Raw genomic sequence first — 27616 nt, 5'->3', positions numbered from 1 at the left:
ATCTTGAAAAGAAGATTATTCCAGATTTCTAAACTTACTACAGAGCTACAGTAATCAAGAAAGTGTACAATGACAAAATGTGCCACTGGAACAGAATTGAGAATTCAGAAGTAAAACCTAGCTGTGGGGAGCAAACCGGACTAGACTGAGTTACTGGAGTTAAGACTTATTCTATACATCTGCTCTCCCACAGTATGGCGCTGGGAGAGAAGTAAACAGCTTCCGCACAGCTGCCTCCAGTTCAACCAATAAACTGTAGGACTTGCTACTGATTGGAGGAGAGCAGCGTACTTGGCGTGTGGGCAGCCGAGTTGGGATTGGCGGAGGAGGACTATAAAGGAGGAGAGAGACGGCATGCACCAGGAACATCTAAGGGGAACATCTAGCTGAAGGAACACCTGTGCAGCCCCCGAGAGAGCCGGCCGGCGGTGTGCCGCTCCCCTGCGGAAGTGGGGAATGTGGCCAGGGGGAACCGCCCTTCCACGGAGGTGGAAGGGACAGTAGCCAACCCCGGGAAGAACCAGCAGCAAACCCGGGGAGGGCCGAGCAGACGAAAGAACAGCGCAGGGTCCTGTGTCGTTCCTCCACGAAGAGGGGGAGCGACACCTAGCTTTTATAGTTAATTGATTTTCAGAGGCAAGAGAATTCAATGTTTTAAAGAAATTACGTGTTCGGAAAGAACAGTGTTTTCAATGAAACAATGTTGGAAAAACTGACAATCTACATGCATAGGAATGAAATTTACTCTGATCTTACACTGTACATAAAAAATAACACAAAATGGAGCATAGACTAAAATGCAAGAACTAAAACTATAAAATTGTTACAAGACAAAACAGGAATAAATCTGTAATGTGAGGCTGGGCAATTATTTCTTAGATACAACACAAAACACAAAAGATAAGAGGAGACTGATAAGCAGGACTTCATCAGAAACCTTCAATGTGCTCTAAATGATGCCATAAACTGAGTAAAATTGCAACCCTCTAATTGGAAGAAATATTTGTAAAATATCTGCATTTAGAATATATGAAAAGCTCTTATAATTCAATAATAAAAGACAAATAGTTGTAAGAAATGGCCAGATAATTTGAATAGACATTTCTCAAAGTAAAATAAATGGACAGTAAGCATATGAAAATATGTTCAACATGATTAGACATGAAGTAAAGTCAAATTTCCTGTAAATGCAAGATTCCAGGGAAATGTCAAAAAAAAAAAAAAAAGGAAAACATCAAGTGTTGGCAAGAAGAAGAAATTGTCACCTTCATACATTGATAGCAGGGATCTAAAACTGTGCATCCATTTGACAGCTCCTCAGAATATTAAACAGAGTTAACACATGACCCAGAAATTCCACTCCTAGCTCATATCCAGAACTGAAAACATGTCCACATAAAAATATGTACACAAATGTTCATAAGTTTTATTTATAATAGACAAAAAGTAGGAATAACACAATACCTATCAGTTGATAAGTGGAAAAACAAATTGTAATATACACATGCCACAGAATATTATTCAGCAGTAAAAATGTATGACATACTAATACATGGTACAACATGGATGAACCTTGAGAAGATTAAGCTAAGTCAATGAAGCCTGTCTCGAAAGACACCACATTGTTTGGTCCAGTCGTAAGGAATGTGCAGGATAGGCAAATCTACTGACACAGAAAGAAGACTGGCGGTCGTAGGGTTTGAATGATGGAAATGTTCTGAGATTACATGGTGGTGAGGCTGAACAAGCCTGCGAACATGCTGAAGTCCACTGAATTGTACACATTCTATGCGTGCACAGTATTGTGACATAGATCTCAATAAAGCTGTTGCAAAAAGAACACACAACTTTTTTGTTTGTTTGTTTTTGACAGGTAGAGTTATAGACAGTGAGAGAGAGACAGAGAGAAAGGTCTTCCTTTGCCATTGGTTCACCCCCGCAATGGCCGCCACGGCCTGCGCACTGTGCTGATCCGAAGCCAGAAGCTGGGTGCCTCCTCCTGGTCTCCCATGCGGGTGCAGGGCCCAAGCACCTGGGCCATCCTCCACTGCACTCCCGGGCCACAGCAGAGAGCTGGACTGGAAGAGGAGTAACCAGGACAGAATCCGGTGCCCCAACCGGGACTAGAACCCCAGGGTACCGGCGCCGCAGACAGAGGATTAGCCAAGTGAGCCATGGCGCCGGCCAAGAACACACAATTAAACTGAAGCTTTACAAACATAGACAGTAAAAATCCATACAGAAAGTCAAAGTACCAACACGAGAAAGAAAGGAGGAGGAGAAAAGAAGGAGAGGGGAGAAAAAAGAAGAAGATAACATTCGACAAAGATTTACTTTTCACATTCAGCTTTCATACTGTAGTGAAATATCCAGTTCTAAATATCTGTAAATGATAACAGCTGCTATAGGATATTCAGAAAATAGCAAGTAATGTTATTTTCATGTGCAATAATGTCAGGTTTAAGCAACCCCTGGCTCTCATACAACTTTTAAATACTCCTGAAAAAAACATAATTAAAAGCAATATAGAAAAGTTATAATCCCCAAAATGATGATTATAAGAGCTTAGCTCTTCAAAGATTAAAGAAAAAAAAGCTCTCCTTCTCCATCTTCTTCCCAAACTTTCATTTCAATAAGAAGCAGATTCCATTTGGCTTTGGGAAGCCTTATTCGGAAACAACGCATGCCCTTAGTCTACCATTCTGAATCACTGGCCAGTCCAAGCCGGCTTACCTTTTCTAAGGTGCTGAAGGAAGGCCAGGACTGATATCCATATTCAGATACAAATCGAGCTTTTGGGAAAATTTTCCAATCCCAGCAGTCACTGCTGTAGTCATAAAAATGTACGTCACCAAAATGCTTGCTGTACGGGTTGTCAGAAATCCAACCTTCTGCGATGGTTTTGGCCCCATTTGTGGGACTGGATATAATATATGGACGACTCTTGTCTCCCTGTGTTCAGAAATAAAAGGAGTTAAGACATAATATTCTCACCCAGTAAAATGCAAATTGTTTACTTCTTTAAAAATACCATCAAGTCCTAGTACAGCTAAGTAGCTGATAGAATATTACTGTCGGGGCCGGTGTTGTGGCGTAGCAGGTAAAGCTGCCACCTGCAGTGCTAGCATCCCCTATGGGTGCTGGTCCAAGACCTGGTTGCTCCTCTTCCAATGCAGTTCTCTGCTATGGCCTGGGAAAGCAGTAGAAGATGGCCCAAGACCCTGGGCTCCTGCACCCATGTGGGAGAACCAGAGGAAGCTCCTGGCTTTGCATCAGATTGGCGGAGCTCCGGCCATAGTGACCAACTGGGGAGTGAACCAGCAGATGGAAGACACTGTCTGTCTCTCTCTCTCTCTGCCTCTCCTTCTCTATGCAACTCTGACTTTCAAATAAATAAATAAATCTTAAAAAAAAAAAAAACTAGAACATTACTGTGATCATTTGCTTTGTTCCCCTTTCAGCAGCCACCAGCACTACTCCGCTCTTCACAAATCCTTTATATCCTTTCCTAATTAACACTTAGCTCGCTCCTCACAGCAGCTGTTCCTAAGGTCTGGATCACATTTTACCTCCGTGCTCATCCATCATAGGTAGTGCAGCACCTAGTGCAGTTTGCAGCTTTGGCACTGTTAACATTTTGAACTGGTTCCTCTTCTGTGCGTGAGCGTGTGTGTGTGTGTGTGTGTGTGTGTGTGGGTGTGGGTGTGTGGAGGGGGTTGCGGGAGGGCCTTGTGCATTATAGGCTATTAGCAGCAGCATCCCTAGCCTCAACCCACATGATGCCTCCCACCCCACAGTGCATGCAGACATTGACAGACGTTCTCTAGGGACAAAATCACCTCCACTTAAGAACCCCGAGTTAAGAACAGAAGCTACTGAGCCAGATGAACCTGAATTAAACTCTCAGATAAAAACCTTATTATTTTTGGACAGGTCCAAGTCTCAGTAGTCTTATGGGTAGAAGTGTCTGCCACCATTCCCATCCACCCCCATTTCCATAACACAGAGTCAAGCCTAGGAAGCAGCTTCCTAGCCCTCAACAAATCTGTGGGGTCATGTGCCTCGTTCTCATCTTCTTCCTCCACTTGCAGGTAAGGACCTAGGGGATGGCGCAGCTAGAACAAGGGAAGAACTGGTATCTCCAAAAATGGAGTTGCTATATTCCAACACCAGTGAGTAAGAAGTAGAAGCTTATCGTGGATTATTTGTTCTTAACATGGTGCCCAGCACACAGGCAGAACTCAAACATGTTGTAATTGTTATCATCTCAAAACATGAGCTCACTTCGTATTTCACTGAGGAGGTCATTTATTGTGTCTATGTCAAATGATTATTGTGTCTCAAGCACTTTTCAGCACCACAAAGAGAAATGAGAAAGAGGAGAATGCATATCGATGAATTCGTCAAATATTCATGTACCAAATATCCTTTGAGCACTTGCTACGTGCCAGGCTGCAGTTCCTTCTGTGTCTTGGAGGTTCAGAGGGAGCAGACATGGAGAATGACCTTTTAAAGAGTAGACTGCAAGCTAGTGGTGAACCTGGATGCTGAACGAGTAGCTGCAAGTGTGATATGGGACCCTTTGGGGGGATAAAACTGTAGAAGGCCTGTAAAGTTCTATGACAAATACATCTTCAGAAAATAATTTTTCTCAACTTTTCCCATTAGATCTCACTGTGTCTTGTTATATGCATCCATATTCTCCCGTTATTTCTCTTCTACCATAGAAAAACAAAATCCTTACTCCATTCTTTTGCCAAGCTTCCTGTGTCTTCCTGTCATTTTCCTACTTTGCCTTGCTACTATATGCAGAAGTTACTCTGAACTGGTTTTAAAAGCCTCTCTTTCCCCTGCCCTTTTCCCTTACCTCAGGACTCCCTCAGCCTTATAAAAAGTTCCCTTGATCCCTTGAAGTCCAGCACATTCCCTTATCACCCACTCATTGCTCCGTTCCAGACATTCTATTTCTGATCATTCTACTCTCTGTAAGCTTTTTTCACAAGCTGTCCATGGACTTGTGCTTACCAAGTTCTTTCACAGCTCACCCATTCCCTCTCTGTTGTGCATAAATGACCACAATTACCCCCTAGTGTGTCTGAAGCTCTTTCCATTCACTACTCCTCTGCATTCCAGTTTCCACCAACCGTCCTCAGTCTTCCTTGCCCAGGTTCCCTCTCCATGCTCAGAGGGACACTGCTCCCTCAGCAGCTGTCTTTGTTCCATACCCTCTCTCAAGGCTTCCCCTCCCACTGAGCTTCTGATCACTCCCAGCCCATGTGTCAGGCTTGGCCTTGCATTCACCGCCACACTCACATACCCATAACCAGCTCCATGTTTCTACCTGTATTGCCCTTTCAGCACCACAAATCCAACTTTTCAAAGCAGAATGCCTGTTAACAACTTCTAAACTTACTTAACTGCGTTTCCTATCTTGACTACCGGTACCTAAGTAGAACTCATCTTCATTTGGTCCCTCTTCTCCTGCCTCCCCAAACTAACCACTCTGCATAGTGCCACCTCTACACTCAAATACTGTTTTCCATCACATTTCCAGTCCCACACGACTGCACACTACCACCTATGAACTCTGACTTTAACCTCTCTAAACCCCCAAGGTTGTCATCTCTAAAGCAAAGATGGTATTACCTACATTTCAGGGTAGTTCTTTTTTTTTTAACTTTTATTTAATGAATATAAATTTCCAGAGTACAGAATATGGATTACAATGGCTTCCCCCCCCCCATAACTTCCCTCCCACCCACAACCCTTCCCTTTCCCTTTCCCTCTCCCCTTCCATTCACATCAAGATTCATTTTCAATTCTCTTTATATACAGAAGATCAGTTTAGCATATATTAAGTAAAGATTTCAACAGTTTGCTGCCACACAGAAACATAAAGTGAAGAATACTGTTTGAGTACTAGTATAGCATTAAATCTCAATGTACAGCACGTTAAGGACAGAGATCCTACATGAGGAGTAAGTGCACAGTGACTCCTGTTGTTGACTTAACAAATTGACACTCTTGTTTATGGCATCAGTAATCACCCTAGGCTCTTGTCATGAGTTGCCAAGGCTATGGAAGCCTTTTGAGTTCACCAACTCTGATCATATTTAGACAAGGGCGTAGTCAAAGTGGAAGTTCTCTCCTCCCTCCTTCTTTGATGACCTGTTCTTTCCACTGGGATCTCACTTGCAGAGATCTTTCATTTAGGTTTTGTTTTGGTGTGTGTGTGTGTTTGTTTTTTTTTTTTTTTGCCAGAGTGTTTCGGCTTTCCATGCCTGAAATACTCTCATGGGCTTTTCAGCCAGATTCTATGGGTCTGCTGTGTATCTCACTTCCTATGTTGGATCGTTCTCTCCCTTTTTTATTCTATCAGCTAGTATTTGCAGACACTAGTCTTGTTTATGTGCTCCCTTTGACTCTTAGTCCTATCATTATGATCAATTGTGAACAGAAATTGATCACCGGGACTAGTGAGATGGCATTGGTACATGCCACCTTGATGGGATTGAATTGGAATCCCCTGGTATGTTTCTAACTCTACCGTTTGAGGTAAGTCAGCTTGAGCATGTCCTGAATTGCACATCTCTTCCCTCTCTTATTCCCACTCTTATATTCAACAGTGATCACTTTTCAGTTAGGTTTCAACACTTGAAAATAATTGTGTTCTAAAAATTAAACAAGTAAGTTTGATAAAGCACCTTTATAATTGACACATTTTTATATAATATTAACATAGCTATACTTTATGTATTAATACCTGGCATATAATACATTTTCAAGACCTTGGAATTAGCTTAGCCATTATAACTGGTTTCTTTACCTAGAATCACTCATCTCCCTAATACTTTGCTAGTAAAGGTATCTTCCAGGAACATGGGACAGATGACGTTCTTCCCCTCCCTAAAGGCCCACTAGTTCCCACTGACTCTTCAATAAAGTCCATCAACATACATGATGCAAAGTCATTCCACAATTTGTTTCTAAAAGTCTTTTCTGTCTTTGTCTCTCCTTCTCCAATCCAGCAGGACCTTTGCATTCAGGCCCTGGGCTCTGCTTGCTGCCCCCTAGGCACACTGCACACTCTCACACCTTTTCACCTTTACACACACAGTTGTCAGGGTCTAAAACACCTACTGGACAATGCTTTCCTCAAAATTCTGCCCTACCATTAAGGCTTGGTTTGATGCCACCTTGTCCTTGAAAACCTTCTCAGATTCTTCTGGTTAAAATTAATGGTTTTTCCACATAATTCCCAACATTTTGGAACTACATTTTTTGTAGCACTTCTCTCATTCTGCCCTGTAGAAGTGGTCATTTTTCCACACTTCCTTCTGACAGCAGACAACATGTTCCCCAAGGACAAAAGTCTCCCCACAACATCAGGAGTGAGGCTTGCTCCCGGCAAAAAGTACTCAATAGAAGCTTGCTAAACTTAAAAACATTTTAAAATATGAGATTACAGGTAATTTCACATTTCAAAAAAAAAATTCTGTTGTAACGGCTTTGACATCCAATTGATCAAAGTCTATCTATTTCCCTCTATTTTTATAGAACTTACTAAGATGCACCATCTGTAAGTATTAGTCATTACTAAAAGATCACTAACAAGTCTCTGCCTAAGACACCCTCCCTGGATGTTGCATTACAGTCTCCTTCCATTTATCAGTCACTTATCCTTGAGGCCTGTTTTTTGTTGCTGCATATCTCACAGACAATCTCCTCCAGTCATCTCCTTATATGCTTATTTGAACTAAGAGATCCCATCAGATGAGAACATGAAGTACAATAGGAAACTAATCATTATTTAGTATGGAGATGGATCGCTTTATGTTGCTTTCCCTTAAATGCACTATGCTTTGATAGAATAATGATTAGATAGCATTTATAGCGTCCATCTTCAAAGAAATTTGCAAACTACTGCTCCCCCCCCAAAAAAAATTCATGTTAAGGTAATTAGGTCCCTTGTGAGAAAGGCATCAAGTTTCTCTTTTGGGGAATAGATAAGGTGCCACAGACAACCTAATTTTTTGAAATTAGAGATGAAAAAGTGCACATAACTGCAGAGCTCTGTTAAATGAAACTAACAAGAATAAGAATGATGGCCAGCCTTAAAGGTCACAGTCTGTACTTCCATACATCATCTCACTGGATCCACCTAGCAACTCCTAACACTTAGTCCCTATTTATTAACCCAGTTTTATAGACAGGAGAACAGAAAGTCACGTGCCAAGATTATATAGATAGTAAGTGACCCAGCCAGGAAGTTGGCTGAATCACTGTGAGATGTAATGAAAATTCTCAGCTAATTGAATCCATTTCTTATCACATATAAAAGAAAACATAGTACCAATATTGTGAGTTAAAATATTAAAAATAAGTTTTCTACAAATATTACTTAAAGCTCATACACCACACTTTGTATATAGAAAATTCTCCACATGGTGGCCTTTTTTGGCCCAGCAGATTAAGCCACCACTTGTGGTGATTATTGGAGTCCCAGTATTGGAATCTTACTCCTACACTTCCAATCCAGCTTCCTGCTAATGTGCCTGAGAAGGCAGCAGAGGATGAACTGGGCACTTGGAACCCTGCCACCCATGTGAGAGACCTGGATGGAGTTTCCGGCTCCTGACTTCAGCTGGCCCAGCCCTGGCTGTTCTGTTGTGGCCATTTGGAGAGTGGACCACCAGATGGAAGATATCTCTCTCTTTATATAGATAATATATATTTTATATTATATATGTTTTATATAATACATATTTATATGTACATATATATTATATATAAATATTATATGCTTTTATAATATATTTATATATTATAAATATATAATTATATATATAATATATATAATTATATATTTATATAATATATATTTATAATATATAAATATATTATATATAATTATATATATTATATGATTATATATAATATATATATAATTATATATATTTATATAATATATATTTATAATATATAAATATATTATATATAATATGTAAATATATTATGTAAATTATATATTAATATAATATTATATATCTCCCTCCCTCCCCCTTTTTCTCTCCCTCCCTCTCCCCACTCTGCCTTTCAAATCAATCAATAAATGTTTCAAAAAACATATTGTTGAATACTGCCCTAAAAAGGAGTGTAAAATATACTATATTGTGGCCATCACTGTGGTGTAGTAGGTAAGGCCACTGCCTGCAGTGTCGGCATCCCATATGGGCACAAGTTCAAGTCCCAGCTGCTCCACTTCTGATCCAGCTCTTTGCTATGGCCTGGGAAAGCAGTAGAAAATGGCCCAAGTCCTTGGGCCCCTGCACCTGCGTGGGAGATCAGGAAGAAGCTCCTGGCTCTTGGCTTCGGATTGGCTCAGCTCCAGCCATTGTGGCCATATGGGAAGTGAACCATCGGATTGAAGACCTCTCTCTCTGCCTCTGCCTCTCTGTAGGTCTGCCTTTCAAATATATATATATATATATATATATATATATATATATATATCTCAATTCAAAGTTACTAATTTTAAAAACACATTCTTAAATCGTACTGCATTGAAAGTCATTACTTACTGAGAAGATGACTTCTCTCATGTTTTTCACATACAGAGTCACATAGTCATTCATGTAGGTTTTCAGGTCACTGGGTTTTATTGAATACCAGTTCATCATCAGCGCTGCTTCATTTTCATTATTGCCACTCCAGATGATGATGGAGGGATGAAATTTCAGTCTCCTGACCTGACATTTGAGAAAACATAAAATAATTTTCAAATACTTAACATAAAAAAATCCTGACAGCTACAGTTACTGATAGACATTGCATTTCTGCACATAAATTCTTATATGCCAGAAAATTCATTAGAAAATTACTAACTTTGGAAATATCATTTAAGAAAACTCTGAGTTTCTTTTTATCTAAGCACAAATTTCCTAAATACGGAGAAGATGACGTTCCTTTTCTCACCTATATAAAAAATTATATATTAAAAAAAAAGAAATCAAAGTCATCATTACCTGAATTGCCAGAAAAGGATTCCTATAAATGCAAAAGGCAGGAGATGCCACATTACAAGGATTCATTCTCAAGCGCAAGTTGAAAGGGCCAGCATTGTGGCATGGCGGGTAAAGCCACTGCCTGCAATGTCGGCATCCCATATGGGTGCTGGTTCAAGTCCTGGCTTCTCCACGTCCAATCCAGCTAATGCACCTGGGAAAGCAGCAGAGGATGGTCCAAGTACTTGGGCCCCTGCACGCACCCAACAGACCTGGAAGAAGGTCCACCCATTAGCGCCATTTGGGGAGTGAACCAGCAGATGGATGATCTTTCTCTTTGTGTCTCTTCCTTTCTCTGACTGTGCCTTTCAAATAAATAAATAAATCCTTTTTTCAAAAAAAAAAGGAGCAAGTTGAAGTCCTTTGTGAAGAAACAAATGAGGCACAGCCACTAAGAGGATGGAGACTACTACACCAGTCTCCACTGAGAACAAAAACTAGAAAGAGAACTAGAGAAGGTGTTGCAAAGCGAGTGAGTCCTGAAGGTACTCTAGAAGTAAAAACATGTGGAAAACAGACTCGGATGATAGAGAATGTGGCTCCTGAAATAACTATCAATGTCACGCCCTGAAAAATCAACTAAGGATACCTATGTAGAAAGGAGGAGGTCAGAGAATGAGTATGAAAACACTGCCAACCTTGAGACATGAGCCCTGCAGAGACTGGGCTCACCCAGGCTAGTCCTGTGTAAAGGCGAAGGATCCAGTTCTGCTGTATCTTGGGTGGTTCACACCTGTTCCTTTCTTCTAACACCGGGACACGGGCCCTGGTAGAGTAGGGTCATGAAATGTTTGAGGAGGACAGCAGGAGTCAACAGTCAAGAGCAATTCCCTTGGAACATGTGCTGGCATTGCTGCTTTGCTGGAGTATATAGCTCCTCTTTCACTGTAACAGCCAGTCCCAGCGATGGAGCCCACTGGTGTTCTGAGGTCTCCATTCAAGAAGCGAAGAAACTCAGACACGTGAAGTAGAGGGGCTTTAAGGCTGTAGTAAGGACACATGTTTCCTTTCTAAAATTCAAGTCTTTTGTTTCTCTAAACCAACTTCACAACAGTATTTCCTTTTTTCCCTTCTGTTCTTGGCCAGGAGAGTGAGGGCCACTACCAAAAGTGACTGGTATATTATGGTGATGACGGAAGTACAAACAGTTCTGAAGAGGAAAAAGCTTAGGGATTCTTCAAGCTAACTTATAATTTTACAGTAGGATTTACTTTGAAATTTTAACAAACTCTGCATAAAATACAGAAAAGAACTGACAGTACACAGATGTTCTATTAATACAAAAGAAAATTAAAAATAAAACTGATAAGCCTACAACCTGTGTAATCATAATTAATATTTTAAGTTATTTATCCAATCTATCCACCCAGTGAAGAATGCAGCCATGGAATAGGAACACAGAAGGAAACAAGTCTTAGACTTCAGGGAGATGACAATCTTGCAAGGGTGACAGAACACTGAACAAGCAACTCGAAGTATGCTGTGTGTCACTCGGACAAAGGAAGGGATGACCTGACCTAGACTGGTAGATGGAGATTTTTCCCAGAGAATGAATGAGTGAGGCAGTGCCCCAAGGGAGGCTGACAGGGAAGGTGTTCCGGTACACAGAGAGCAAAGGGAGATGGGGCCTGGGATGGCTGGAGACCCCGGCCAGGACAGGACCGCTCCATGATGATCTCTAACTTCATCCTGAGGACAAGAAGCCGCCTCTGGATGGCTTTTAGCAAGGGAGGCGTCACTATGCACTTTTTTTTAATTTTTTTTTTTTTTTGACAGGCAGAGTGGACAGTGAGAGAGAGAGACAGAGAGAAAGGTCTTCCTTTTGCCGTTGGTTCACCCTCCAATGGCCGCCGCAGCTGGCGTACCACGCTGATCCGATGGCAGGAGCCAGGTACTTATCCTAGTCTCCCATGGGGTGCAGGGCCCAAGCACTTGGGCCATCCTCCACTGCACTCCCTGGCCACAGCAGAGAGCTGGCCTGGAAGAGGGGCAACCGGGACAGAATCTGGTGCCCCGACTGGGACTAGAACCCGGTGTGCCGGCGCCGCTAGGCGGAGGATTAGCCCAGTGAGCCGCGGCGCCGGCCAACTATGCACTTTTTAAACCTTCAAGACAAAACAGATGCAGAAACCAAATTATGACATGGTGAATTATTAAAAGGCAGTCATACTTGTAACACCCCCAACTCAAGAAAGAGAAGTTCACCAGATACCCCCACAGGCCTTCTTTGTGTTTCCACTTAATCACAGCCTCTTCTTCATAGGTTTTCAAAAATAAAAATAGGAGAATACTCTTAAAAGTTCACAGAAAAGAAAACTAAAAGATAAGGTTGGCAACGTAGTGCAGCAGGCTAAGTTGCCCCCATCCTTTATTAGAATGCATGGTTTGAGTGCTGACTCCTCCACTTCTCAGCCAGCTTCTTGCTACTGCACTTGGGAGGCAGCACATGATGGCCCTGCCACCCATGTGGGAGACCTGGATGGAGTTTCAGGTTCCTGGCTTTAATTCGGCCTGGCCCTGGTTGTTGTGGGCATTTGGAAGTGAACCAGTAGATAGAAGATCAATCGATCTCTTTCTCTCTCTCTCCCCACCCCCCACCTAACCTTTCAAATAAATAAATCATTAAAAAAAAAAAAAAGACAAGAAAGGCTGGTGTTGTGGCATAGTGGGTTAAGCTGCTAACTGTGACACCAGCATCCCACACAGGCACCACTTCACGCCCTAACTGCTCCACTTCCGATCCAGCTCCCAGCTGATGTGCCTGAAAAAGCAGAAGATGCCCAAATGTTTGGGCCCCTCTACCCACGTGGGAGACCTGGATGAAGCTCCTGGGCTCCTGGCTTCAGCCTGGCCTAGCCCTGGATGTTACAGTCATGTAAGGAATGAACAGCAAATGCAAGATCTCCTCTCTCTCCTCCCCCACTCCCTCCCTCCGACTCTGCCTTTCAAATAAATAAATTGTTTTTTAAAAAGGAGAATAATTTTCTTAACACATTTTTTAATCCATGTATTTTTCTTCTTAGTAAGCACTTTCAGGAATTTTGAATGCCCTTTTTACATCTGCAGACACAGTATTATGAACTCTGAATTTTGACACGCTAGATGGATTTCAATGCATGGACATTCATATCCGTGTTGAATGACAAACGGTCCCACATTGGTTGGGTCAGAGTCCCCTCAAAGTCCTTTTGGCTGTATTTTGAAATAACTCATCCTTTAGAATTATCTGATACTGTCAAGAATGCCACTCTGATTCTACACAGAAACCCATGCTTATGATCGAGGGAGAGGTACTATAAGCAACCTGTGCTTCCAAGCAAGTTTCTCTAGTTCCTCTGAGCAGAGTTTGTTACAAAAATAAATGTGCTCAGCACATGGCTGAAACTATCAGTTGGTGGTTTTATAAATAAGCACTATTACCATTTATAGGTAAGCACCCTCACCATTTCAAATTAAAGGATCCACTATCAACATGGGGGTACAGACAACTCCTTCATATGCTGATCTCATTTCCTTTGGGTAAATTCCCAGGAGTGGGATGGCTGGGTCATATGGTAGATCTATTTTCAGATTTCTGAGGAATCTCTATAATGTATTCCATAATGGTGATGGAGTTAAAAAATGTTGTATATATACATGATGGACTACTACTCAGCCATAAAAAGAATGAAATCCTGTCTTTTGCTACAAAATGGATGCAACTACATACCATTATGCTTAGAGAAATAAGGCAGACCAAAAAGACAGATATCGTATGTTTTCTCTTAATATGCATATACAGTACAATAGAAAATCTGAATGTAAAGAGTGAAACTGACATCTTAGGATTTGATTGTTTATAGCCCTTGCTTATATTCCTGTGGAACAGTGGTCTTTCTACTTTTTACTTGTTAAATACTATATTTAAAACATTAAATCTATGATTATAAAGTAAATAGAGGGGCCGGCACTGTGGCATAGTGCATTAAGCTGCTGCCTGCAGTGCTAGCATCCCATATGGGTGCCAGTTTGAGTCCTGGCTGCTCCACTTCCAATCCAGCTCTCTGCTATGGCCTGGGAAAGCAGTAGAAGATGGTCCAGGTCCTTGGGCCCCTGCACCCACGTGGGAGACCCAGAAGAAGCTCCTGGCTCCTGGCTCCTGGCTTTGGATCAGCACAGCTCCAGCCATTGTGGCCATCTGGGGAGTGAACCAGAGGATGGAAGACCTCTCTCTTTGTCTCTACTTTTCTCTGTAACTCTGTATTTCAAATAAATAAAATAAATCTTTAAAAAAAAGTATATCTTTGAAATACATGAAATCTGTTCTCTTCATATTAACTTAAAAAATTCACTCCCCTCCCAGGAAAAAAAAATTTAAATGAAAATAATACCAGAAGGATCTTCCAGAGTCATCCTATCCTAGACATGGAATCAGACATTGCTCTAAGAAACCTTTCTTTTAATTTGAAAGATGATTTCCATATAAGGGATACTCAACACTTCTAAGTTAGCCATCATTTCCAGGCCTTTTCACTGGACAGAGACCATATAAAAACTTTGTTGCAGTTATATATCTATAAATAAACTGTGTGTGTGTGTGTGTGTGTGTGTGTGTGTGTAGCTGTGGAATGCAGAAGGAAACAAGGCAACAAGAATCACTTTCAGGGGCTGACACTGTGGTGTACTGAGTAAGGCCACTGCCTGCAGTGCTAGTATCCCATATGGGTGCTGGTTCAAGTCACAGCTGCTCCACTTCTGATCCAGCTCTCTGCTATGGCCTGGGAAAGCAGTACAAGATGGCCTAAGTCCTTGGGCCCCTGCACCCATGTGGGAGACCTAGAAGAAGCTCCTGGCTCCTGCCTTTAGATCAGCACAGCTCCAGCCATTGTGGCCATCTGGGGAATGAACCAGCGGATGGAAGACCCCTCTCCTTCCCTCCTTCCCTCCCTCTCTCCATTCCTCCCTCTCTCTCTCTCTGCCTCTTTCTCTGCCTCTCTCTAACTCTGTCTTTCAAATAAATAAAGAAAATCTTTAAAAATATCACTTTTAATATTTGTCTTGAGCATTCCAGAGTGGTGCAGCCATTTGCTGAGGTGAGGATAACGGCAAGAGAAGCAAGACAGGCGAGGGCTGACGTGCTTTGGACACGGTGTGTTTGTAAAGTCCTACTGAGCCTCCCAGCAGAGGCACCAGTAGGCAGTTGGATACAAGAATGAAGAATTCAGCCAAGAAGTTATAAATCTGGGCGTCATCAACAAATAAGTGACAAAAAGCTGTGACACTGGGTACAGTCAGGTAGACTGTGCAATTTTTATTTATTAGGGAGCAAAAAAAATTGAGGAGAGATTTAACAAATGGCAAAACTGCAAGGAACACATTTTCCTTCTTCTTGGTATTTCAATAACATACCTGGTAGGCAACTTCTGCTCTCACGGAGTCCAGGAAGCCCTGGTCGGTTGGATAGAGGGCGCAGGCAAACATGAAATCCTGCCATATCTATGGGATCAAATCAGACAACAAAGCACTTCATAAATTTCATTGCACAGAAAGGATGTCTTCAGTCTGAACGCTGGTGACTATTTTTCCCACAAATGAAAAATCAAGTTATCTCAGAGTGTGATCATATGAGCAACGCTATGCATAAGGACATGGAGGACAGGCACTCACAGAACTCTAGCCTTTCCAGACTGCATAGAAGATGCAGTGCCTTAGAAGAGACAATGGGGGCTGGCACTGTGGCATAGAGGGTTAACCTTCCACCTGCAACGCCAGCATCCTATATGGGCACGGTTCATGTCCTGGCTGCTCCACTTCCAATCCAGCTCCCGGATAATGTGCTTGGGAAAGCAGCAGAAGATGGCCCAAGTGCTTGGGCCCCTCCATCCATGTGGGAGACCCAGATGAAGCTCCTGGCTTTGGCCTGGCCCAGCCCTGTCTGTTGAAGCCATTTGGGGAGTTAACTGGCAGACCGAAGATATATGTATCTCTCTCTCCCTTCCTCCCTCTCTCCATAATTCTGACATTCAAATAAACAAACAAATCTTTGAAAAAGAAGAAGATATAGTGTTAGGTAGAAAGGAATGGAAGGAGACAGGCATCTGGTATTGGAGTTAAGATGCCACCTGCACAGCGGCTGGGCAGCAGTTAAGATCCACTTGGACACACGCATCCCAGATTGAAGTGCTTGGGTCCAAGTCCCTGCTCCACACCCAGTTCCAGTTTCCTGCTAATGTGCAACCCTGGGAGGCAGCAGGTCATGACTCAAGCAGCTGGGTCCCTGCCACCCAGATAGGAGACCAGAACTGAATTCTTGGCTCCTGATTTCAGCCTGGCCCAGCCCCAGTGATGTGGGTATTTGGAGGGTGAATCAGTAAATGGGAACTTTCTCTGTCTCTTTGCCTTTCATATATGTACAATAATAAGATGTTTTTTAAAGTAAACGAAGGTAAAGGAAGAAAGGAGAATTCAAAAGAAACAGATGATGGGTACTTGGTGCAATGATTAAAATGCCACTTGGGATGCCCACATTCCATATTGGGGTGCCTGGGTTCAAGTCTCAGCTCCACTCCTGCACCCAGCTTCCCGCTAATTTGTGCCTGGGAGGTACCAGGTGGTGTCTTAAGTACTTGGGTCTCTACCAACCACACGGGAGACCCAGACCGAGTTCCCATCTCCCGACCTGGACTTAGTCCATCACCAGATGTTGGGAGCATCTGAGAAGTGAACTAGCAAATGAAAAATTCTCCTCTTTCATCTCTCTGCCTTTAAAAGAAGTAAAAATATATCAAAATGTTTTACAAAAGGAAATAGTGAGTGTGTTAAAGAGAAATGAAAGGAAGCTTCCCTCAGTCCCTCCTCACTCCTTACTCATTCTAATTTTCACCAGGCATTAGGTATCGAGAGATGCACCAAACAGCTAAGAATCATGCTTTATTTATGAAGGAATTAACTTTTATGGTCAAAGGACTGCTGCATGCAGTTTTAGTAATGAAACCATGTAACACTCTTCTGGGTGGGGGTGGGGGTGCTGCAGGGCAGTGGTTTAGAGCACAGCCCCAAAATAGCCTGCCAGAGTGGAAATCGATCAATCGATCTATCATCTATCTATCCATCCATCCATCATCTATCTATCAGCCAGCCAGACAGCCAGACAGCCACCTGTTTATCTCTCTGTCTTGAAAAGCACATGGACAGAAAGATCCTCCATTCGCTGGATCACTCCCCACCATCAGCCAGAACTGGCCAGGCCAGAGCCAGGAGCTTGGATCTGAATGTCAGTCTCCCATGTGGGATGCAGGGACCGAACCACCTGAGTCATCTGCTGGATTCCAAGGGGCACACTGGCAGGAAGTTGGGTGGGAAACAGTGCTGGGACTTGAACCCAGAGCCTCAGTTATGGGATTTGGGCATCTTAAGCAGCATTTTCGCCACTGCACCCAACACCGGCCCCTGGAGTGGGACTCAACTCCACCACACAAAAAGGCTGTGTGGTTTAGTCAAAGTATTTAACCATTCCACGCGTCAGTTTCCATACCTGTAAATAAGGATAGAGAACAATAGTAACTGCTTCCCTGGACAGGCATGGACAAAAATAAAAGAATACACTCAGAGCACTTAGAATGCTGCGGGACACTCAGTCAATACTGGAATACATCAGCAGCAGCATCATAAGCCTTATTATTTTTATAATTCTTCTTCTGTGGCAGGCTGTATATCTAGAACTGCAATATGAGAACTAAAAGAATATATTTCTTTGGCTTAATCCCCACCAATGCAAAACACATTGAAAGCATTTAATAACAATATTAACCACACCATTTCTTCACTTAATTTTATTGTTTTTCTTATTGTTTTGTTAGAGGTCCTAAATGTTGGGCTTTTTAACTATTTTATGTATACTTACATATCGAAGAAAATTACAAAGACAAGTAGATATATGCTTAGACATAACCAATTTATAAAGAATGCTGATCATTTAAAAATCATTAAGTAATTCTGATGTTCCCTATCAACTATAACTCTCGGTTTACATGATGTCATGACTTGCTTCAGCGTAAAATGGGACATCACTCCTGGCTCTGAGAAAGGGAGTAAGGGTCACCTGCTCAGAACACTGCAGGTCACACTGAGTGTACAGTAGCTCACCAGCACACAACACAGCTGTCAGTGACTCACCATTATTCCCAGCTCATCACACAGCTCATAGAATTCATCCTGCTCGTAAACTCCTCCTCCCCACACCCGCAGGGTGTTCATGTTCGCATCCACAACAGACTGCAAAAGAAGCCGGAGCCTGTGGAAGAAATGTTAAAAACAACCGCATGAAAGGTTTAGAAAACACACTGGGGGCCAGCATTGTGAAGCCAGCTCCCTGCTAATGGTCTGTGGAAGCAGTGGAAGACGGCCCAAGTGCTTGGGTCCCTGCTACCCATGTGGGAGACCCAGATGGAGCTCTAGGCTCCCAGTTTCAGCCTGGCTCAGCTCCAACCTCTGCGGCCATTTGGGGAGTGAACTAGCAGATGGAAGATCTCTCTCTCGCTCTGTCTCCCTCTCTGTTTAACTGCCTGCCAAATAAGAAATCTTTTTTTAAAAAAAGATAAAGAAAATATATTGTGATAAATACACATTTCAAATCTCTGTTGGAAAAGCACACTTAAAGCTATCATGATGCAGATGTAATTCTAATTAAAGAATGTAAGATAACATTATATACACATTAATCACATGCAAACAAACTCGGAGAAATTAAGGATGATCACCTTTGTTCACCTTCAAAATTTTCAGTATGTTATACTACTTTAAAACTAAATTTTTGTGGGCCAGTGTCATGGTGTAATAGGTTGGGCCATGGCCTGCAGGGCCAGCATTCCATATGGGTGCCAGTTTGAGTCCCGGCTGCACCACTTCTAATCCAGCTCCCTACTAATGGCCTGAGAAGGCAGTGGAGGATGGCCCAAGTCCCTGGGCCTCTGCACCCACGTGAGGGACCTGGATGAGACTCCTGGCTCTGTCCAGACCCAGCCCTGACCGTTGTGGCCATTTGGGGAGTGAACCAGTGGGTAGAAGAGCTCTCTCCCTCTCCCCCTCCCTCTCCCCTTCTCCCTCCCTCTCCCCCTCCCCCTCACTCTAACTCTAACTCAGCCTTTCAAAATAAAATAAGTCTTTAAAAAAAAGAGAGAGAGAGAGAGAAAGTACAGCTGTAAATGTTGGGTAGCGAGCACTATTTTTATGTAACCATTTCAAAGTACAAAACAAAAATCAAGGCTAGAATATGCCTGTTACTGCCTCACCCACCCTTAGCTCCTTTTTTACAGTTCCTCCAGCCTGACACTTCTTTCTCCAGTAAACTTCCTATTTTTCTCATTTTCTATCTCATTATGCTTAGGAAAATCTAAACATTTACAGCCAATTTGAGGGCATGTTCCCATAGGACACTGTGCCCAGGAATGAGTCAGGAAACCAATAAAATGCTGGCTGGGCCCGCAGCGCATTGTGCTCTCTCAGCAAGAGCACTGTGGCCAGCTTGCTAACCAGCCCCCAGGGCAGTGCAGGGGCACTGGGAAGGGAAAGGAGCGAATCATCCCATCTGTATCTGGACGAGAATTTCATTTTCTTAGGAAACCTAAAATGATACACAGGTTTTGTAACAAAAGGAAACTGCAGGGCCGGCGCTGTGGCGGCACTGTGGCATAGCAGGAGAAGCCGCCACCTGCGGCGCCAGCATCCCACATGGGCAATGGTTCAAGTCCCAGCTGCTGCACTTCCAATCCAGCTCTCTGCTATGGCCTGGGAAAGCAAAAGATGGCCCAACTCCTTGGGCCCCTGCACCCATGAGGGAGACCTGGAAGAGGCTCCTGGCTTCGGATCAGCACAACTCTGGCTGTTGAAGCCAATTGGGGAGTGAACCAGCAGATGGAAGACCTCTCTCTCCCTCCTGTCTGCCTGCCTGCCTCTCCTCTCTCTGTGTAACTCTGACTTTCAAATAAAAAAATACATCTTTTAAAAAAAAGAAAATTGCTACAACTTCAGACAGGAGTTAGGTACCAACCTAACATTTACACTCTATACATCTAATGATATACTACAGTGCATATTGCTACATTGGTATTAAAATTACAGTGTTAAGGAATAAATTAGGTAAAAAGTGTTTATTTTCACTTGAGAGATTTTCACTATCCCAAAAGTAGTAACTAATATGCCCAATCAGGAAACAGTAGATTCTTCTAAAGTTTTATTCTCAAAGACTCAGAAAACACATTTTTGTAGAACTAGAATTTTTAAGAATCTTTTTACTTTATTTTTTAAACAAATTTTATGGTATATACGTGAAATACACGATATGTGAAGGACCTCTGTGAGTGAGACCTCAGTGGAAAGAAGGGGCCATCAAAGAAGAAAATACTTTTCTCTGAAGGGAGGAGAGAACTTCCACTTTAATTATGGCCCTGAACAAATACTGACTGATGGAGTTTGTGGAGTCAAAAGCCTTCCATAGCCTTGGCAGCTCATGTCAAGATCCTCAGGTGATCACTGATGTCATAAACAAGAGTGCCAATTGTTAAATCAACAACAGGAGTCACTGTGCACTTGCTCCCCATGTAGGATCTCTGTCAATGTGTTGTACTTTGAGAATTAACTGTAAAACTTGTTCTCAAACAGTACTTTTATACTTTGTGTGTATGTATGGGTGCAAATTGTTGAAATCTTAGTATAGAGTTGATCTTCTGTATATAAAGTTAATTAAAAATGAATCTTAATGAATAATGGGATGGGAGAGGGAGTAGGAAGTGATAGGGGAGTTGGGGTGGGAGGGCGGGTATGGGGGGAAGAACCACTATATTCCTAAAGTTGTACCTATGGAATCAGCATTCATTAAATAAAAGCTTTTAAAAAATACATGATATAATAGGCGTCTACAGCCATACCACCCTGAACGCGCCCGATCTCGTCTGATATAATAGGCAACATACAGATAGCAAAAAAGGTTATTATAGTGATGCAAATTAACATATCCACCACCTCCCATAGTTACCCATTTTTTGTTCTGTTTGTGTGGCAAGGGCAACCAAAATCTACTCATTTTGCATGAATCCTAGTTGCAGTCCAGTTGCATAATCTGTAGCCCTCATGATGTACAATGGATTAGCTCTCCAGAGTCACGCATCCTACATATCTCCTACTTTGTATTCTTTCAGCTCAATCTTCCCATTTCCCCCATCCACCTAACATCTACTTCAGTTCTCTGTTAAAGAAAAAGTAAAAGAAGATGTAAATATCTGAGATAAAAAGTAAGCATGGAAGGCCAGCGCTGTGGCGTAGCAGGTAAAGCTGCTGCCTGCAGTGCCAGCATCCCATATGGGTGCCATATGGGTGCCAGTTCAAGTCCCGGCTGCTCTACTTCTGATCCAGCTCTCTGCTATGGCCTGGGAAAGCAGTAGAAGATGGCCCTAGTCCTTGGGCCCCTGCACCCATGTGGGAGAATCAGAGGAGGCTCCTGGCTCCTGGCTTCAGATCGGCACAGTGCCAGCCGTTGCAGCCAAGTTGGGGAGTGAACCAGCGAATGGAGGACCTCTCTTCTTTCTGTGTGTAACTCTGACTTTCAAATAAATAAATAAGGGCTGGCACCATGGCTCACTTGGTTAATCCTCTGCCTGTGGAACCGGCATCCCATATGGGCGCCAGGTTCTATTCCCGGTTGTCCAGCTCTCTGCTGTGGCCTGGGAGGGCAGTGGAGGATGGCCCAAGTGCTTAGGCCCCTGCACCCATGTGGGAGACCAGGAAGAAGCACCTGGCTCCTGGCTTCAGATCGGCACAGCGCCAGCCGTAGCGGCCATTTGGGGGGTGAACCAACAGAAGGAAGACCTTTCTGTCTCTCTCTCTGTCTATAACTCTGTCAAAAATAAAAGATAAAAAAAATAAAATAATAAATAAATCTTTAAAAAAAAAAAGTATGGGTCCCATCTTTTGGAACCATGGTCAAAAATATCTGTTATTCTTCCAAAAACTGAAAAACAATGAAATCAATGATTTTTTTCCAGAGACAAACTATGCAAAATTGAATTCATTATTTTCTTATACCTTTAGAGTAAACAAGTACAGTTGTCTAAAAATGCATGGCTACAGAGGCGAGGGCTAAGTCTTGCAGTTAAGACACTCCCTAGGGGCCTGCGCCGTGGCTCACTTGGTTAATCCTCCACTTGTGGTGCCCGCATCCCATATGGGCACCAGTTCTAGTCCCAGTTGCTCTTCTTCCAGTCCAGTTCTCTGCTGTGGCCCGGGAGTGCAGTGGAGGATGGCCCAAGTGCTTGGGCCCTGCACCCCATGGGAGACCAGGAGGAAGCACCAGGCTCCTGGCTTCAGATCAGTGCAGCGCTGGCCGTAGCAGCCATTTGGAGAGTCAACCAATGGAAGGAAGACCTTTCTCTCTGTCTCTCTCACTGTCTATAACTCTGTCAAAAAAAGACAGTCCCTGTGGAGTGTCTGTATTAGAAACTTGTCTCTGGATCCCAACTCGTTTCCTGCTCACTCAGACTTGTGGAAGCATCGATGACTCAAGTAATTGAGTTCCTTATCACCAAATGGGAGGACTAGACTGGGTCCCCAGGCTCAGCTTTGGCCTCAGCCCAGACTTGGCAGTCATGGGCACTTGGGGAGTGAACCAACAGGAGCATATTCTCATTCATTCTCTCTCTCCCTCTCTCCCTCTCTCCCTTTGTCTCTTTCTTTCAGTGCCTCTCAAAAAATTTTTAAATATCTTTAAAGGATGGCTTCACTGGTCTCAGTGTAGCTCCAAGACTACAGCTGAAGAGAATGGAAAATACAAGTGTATTCAAAAAAAATCCTGTCCATTCTAAACGTTCCAATATCCTAGAATTATACACTACCCCTCAGTTCCTTGGGACTAAAGAAAGTAAAAATAGTAACTCTTCAGCATGTGTGACTGTTAATTTAAAGTAACAAGAAATCATAACTTACGTATCAGAAGTTACTCGATCCTGGAATGAATCTACTGGGATCCAGTTTGAGCCTTTCAGAAACATGGAAAGTCCATTAATTTTGAAGTAGAAACTCAAGCCAGGAGACCCTTTTATGGGCTCTTCTACAAGTTCCACTGTCCTGAAGTAAACCTATCATTAACAGAATTGAATACTCAATATCAAATTGAAAATATAGCAAAACAAAAATTTTAAAAGTAGCATTTTTAACAACTTACATCAGCAGACCTTGATATCAATTTTCCTATTTTCTAGGAAGAACTTAATCTGGAAATGCACATTTAGGGAAAAAATGTACAAAATATTTGTAGTCTTATTTAACTTTTAAAGGAAAAGTATAAAAACCATAAAGAGTAAATAATATCCTAGTCTTCCTCAGGAAAAGGTATTTGTAATTACATCAAGAAAAAAACAAATTTGAAGATGACATTTCAAAATTAAAACTGAAGCTGTTTGACAAAAATAGGGAAAAAAGTTGTCAAACTGACACGTGCTTGAGTTGAAAACACGTTCTCTTTAATGGTGTTACATTTTTAAGTGTTAAAGTGTGCCTCTTAGATGCAAAGACATACAGCAAAAAGTATTCCATTATCTAACAACTTTCCCATTGTCATAGCACATTACTATGAAACAACTTGGTCTAACGGACAATGTAATCCTAAGGAGGACAATGTAATCCTAAGGAGCTGTTACATTCAACGCAATGTTTGGGAGAGTTCTGGCCTCCTGGCTGGCAGGGACTGAGGTGTGCTAGACGGAAGATCAAGGGGCACACACACCCCTGCCAGCTCAGCTACATGAGAAGCTGAGACATCATTGCCGACACAGTCCAGCCAGGTTTCTCCACAGTTACACGTGGGAAGCAAGATCCTTCACAGACAGGCTCTGGCATTCTCATCAAAATCATCTTTATTCCAGCCATAAACCCAACCAAGGAATGAGTGACATGGTTCTACACAGTAGAACCAGAATTACACACTTCTCCAATTAAAAACTACTAAAACGTCACCTGTGATGACTATGTGTTAGAATTTCCTGGTGACTGTTCAAAGCAACACCCCAGTACAAATCTCACCATCACTCATTTTGACTAGCTTGTACAAATGGTACAAGGATGGGCAACACATCCCAGAAAAATGGTGTACAGAGTGGAGCCAGACTACCCACAAGTGGAAGTGTACCACACTTCACTCCAAAGGGATATTCCCATCACACACACCAGCTTCACCCCAAGAGTGCACTGCACATCTTCACCACCACGCCTACATGGTCTGCATCACTGACTTCCCAACACAAAGCCTTCCTCCACAGTCCACCTCCTCCCACAAATGAGTCACATGTTACCCAGAGGTAAACAATCCATGCTTTTCAAATTCCTAACATATACAAAGGCAACTCAAAACTTTCACGGAACATGCAATTAAAAGATAAGTTTCTTGTGGTGGAAACAATTTTTGAAATCCAGGCATAGTGTTTTCATAATACATTTTCCACAAACTGTTAGAAGATCCCTCATATAAGCCTTGATTCTCCATGGATCTTTTAAATGAAAGAACACCCGTGGTAGCAGAATGGCCCCTGGATGACATCATTGCTCAGCTGCCACCACTCATCAAAAAAAAAGTGTTTAGCCTCGTTTAGCCTAGCAGTGAAGAGGCCAGTTAGCACATCCACGTTCTACTCCAGAGTGAGCCTCCAGCTCTGGCTCCTGATTCCAGCCTCCTGCCAGTGCAGACTCTCAGAGGCTGAAGACGATGGCTCAAGTAACAGGTGTCGGACACCCATTTGGGAGACATCAACTGAGTTCCCAGATCCTAGCTTTGACACCCCCACACACTCTCACCAACAGGTGTGGGCATTTGGGGAGAGAGCCAGCAGATGGAAGTGTGTGTGCGTGTGTGTGTGTGTCTATCTCCCAAACAAATATTTGTTTTTCAAAACATAAACTTGGAAATTAAAACAGAGTACATGTGCTTACTTGAACTAACCACTCTGTTTCTTTTCCCAAAAATCACAATGCTACAACAGCTGTTCTTTTTTAAAAAATCAATAAAGGAGTCATCCTTTTCCACAGCATTAAACTACCTACACTGTTTCACTTTCTTGCTTTGTTTTACCTATGCAGCAGCACAAAAGATCTCAGAATTAACCTAAGAGATACGGAGTAAGGCCTAGAGGAAGATGATCCAGACATGGACCCCACACCTGCTTCAGGGCTGCGGCAGGTAAAGAACGCACAGTAATTTCAGAGGGGACTTTTACATCACCTTCATGGTGGGTTCCCACATCTAGAACAGTGGCTGCTTCTGGATTCTCGTTTGCTCTGCTTCTAAGGCAGAGTTTAGGTAGAAAAGTTTTCAGATCTTATCTCAGTGTGTTCTCAGCTCTCTGTGCTCCTCAGGCTATCTTACATTATTCCTTCTGTCATGTCTAGAACATAATTGTTCAATACATTCTTAGTTCAGCACCAAACTTTCCTTGCAACCTATACAGAAGCACAAAAAAGATTAGGAACTGTTTGACAGTAATATTTTTAATTTTACCTAAAACTCATTCTAAAGTTGAATATTTTAATCTCTTCCCAAATAGAAATCTATTTATAATAGGCTCTTTCCTAATTTAAGATGAATTATTAAAATGGGATTAGGAGATTTACATCATCAACCTATAACTCTTCTGTCAACATCTAGAAATTCTGAAAACACGAAACTGGTACTTCAGAGTCCTATGTCAATCACAGATGGGAAGAATACACGCCAAAGAAACTGGGTGAAATAAGAAAATTATGATGAAAGCCACTTTCACTCAGTTTTACACGTTGTTAGTAAAATGGTGCAGTCTTATCTGTGGCACGATCTACACCCCCGACACCATCCTAGGCTTTAGCCCCCACTGCCATTGCTGGAAGCCAGGTGACCACATGGCCCAACCACCAGTGTCAGCTCCACCCCATTCTAATGAGATTTGCTGCTCCTACTTCCCTGCCCGCCTCCCGCCCCGCAAAGCTTTAAGAGGACCTGTTCCTGAACACGAGGCTCTCTCTGTCTCCTGATCTCTCTCTCCTCTCTCTCACTCTCTCTCTCTCTCTCTCTTGATCTCTGTCTTATGCTCTCCTTCTCCCTCTTTTCCTTCTTCACCCCTTCCCTCCGGTCTATCAGGTTTCCCCCAACAAACCCTTTCCCTTACTCCGGTGTTTGGTGTGTTTTGTGGTGGCCCTACATTAGTAGTTTATCTTATGATATTTTATGCAATGGAACATTTAAAAATAATATTTATGGTGTGAGTTATGTTGTAGTGTCACTTGCAGACCAATCATTCACAGTGTAAAAAAGAAGGGCTGCATTAAGTTAAACTTAGACATGATAAACTCTTTAAAAGCCAACACTATTTATCACACGTCTCTGACCAGAAATAAGGAAGCCACTGAAGCACCCGACAGGCCGAGTGAAGCTGCACGGCGTGGACAAGGTCCCGTGCCAGCAGAGGAACCCCTGCACAGCCGGCACTGCTGCCTGCCTGCTGGGTAACAGAGAGCACACACTGCCGCTCCGGCTCCGCACTGACACAGTAACTTCCCCAATTAAGAGATTCAGCTGCAATGTGGAAACCGAGCTGATGTCTCATCTAATCATTCCTTTGCTTTACCAATGGGTGAACCTCCAGACATTGATGGGGTTGCTGTTTCACTTGTACAGGCTTGTGATCAGCACAGCACACCATCAAAAAGGATCTTCCACAAGAATTTGGGACAACAAAATCCAAGCAGTGTTGAAACATTCTATGTACTGAGTAATTTGTTGAATCTCAAGGTCCTCCTTCTACAACCATGTTAACATTTGCCCTACTGCTCCCTCAGCAAGAATCAAGGTGGTAGTCATTGTACCTTTCCGTTCATGCACTACCAGGGAGAAAAAGGGCAGATTCACTTTAGTGTCTGTGATAAAGCAGTAAAAATGTTTAACTTATAAAAAGGGAACAAATTCCATGTATTTCATATATACAGTTTTAAGAGCATAATGATACTCCCAACCTACTCTTCCTCCCTCACTCTCCCTCTCCTTTTTATATTTTTCTTTTAATTTTTACAATGACAGTTTTAACAGTAAAAATTTTAATTGTAATAGATCGCAATCCTGAGCACACACCATTTTAACATACAGGGAGATGCAATGAGGAACAGCCAACAAGCTTCATGCATGAGAGATGTCTTGAAGAAAAGCCTCTGGGCCACTTCTGAGGTGTAAACTGAGCTAAACTTCTCCTTCCTGAAACTCCAATTTCACCTGAAAAAAGGACCCGCAGCTTAAGATGCCACTTTCGAAGTCTTAACCCCTTACTGGAGTGCCTGAGTTCCAGTCCCAGCTTCACCACTGATTCCAGCTTCCTGCTAGTGCACCCCCTGGGAGGCAGCAGGGGTCCCTACCCCCTACATAGAAGACCTAGATTGAGTTCCTGGCTTCCAGCTGTTACAGGCAGGTGGGCAATGAGCCAGAGGGTGGGAGCTCTGTGTCTGCATGTCTGTCTCTCTCTGTCTCTCTGCCTTTTAAATAAATGTAATAAACAAATGTTTGACAAGAA

The 27616-nt window shown here is 42.6% G+C and overlaps 1 protein-coding gene across 1 annotated transcript in view; it reads right to left on the bottom strand.

Annotated features, from left to right (window-relative positions):
- The window catches only part of MANBA (mannosidase beta), a 131412-nt gene that overhangs the window by 37152 nt on the left and 66644 nt on the right, over nt 1-27616 (bottom strand). Inside the window, exons 8-12 of the mRNA XM_051819549.3 lie at nt 23019-23170; nt 18219-18336; nt 15453-15539; nt 9582-9749; nt 2734-2952 (exon numbers count right to left, since the gene is read on the bottom strand). Coding sequence (XP_051675509.3) covers nt 2734-2952; nt 9582-9749; nt 15453-15539; nt 18219-18336; nt 23019-23170 — 744 coding nt within the window. The remainder of the gene's footprint in view (nt 1-2733; nt 2953-9581; nt 9750-15452; nt 15540-18218; nt 18337-23018; nt 23171-27616) is intronic.

This window comes from Oryctolagus cuniculus, chromosome 8, assembly GCF_051225735.1.
Source record: "Oryctolagus cuniculus isolate XC-2025 breed Fujian yellow rabbit chromosome 8, ASM5122573v1, whole genome shotgun sequence".
Lineage (NCBI taxonomy): Eukaryota > Metazoa > Chordata > Mammalia > Lagomorpha > Leporidae > Oryctolagus > Oryctolagus cuniculus.
Note: the sequence above shows the minus strand (reverse complement) of the source record. Positions and strands in the feature narration are given on the sequence as shown.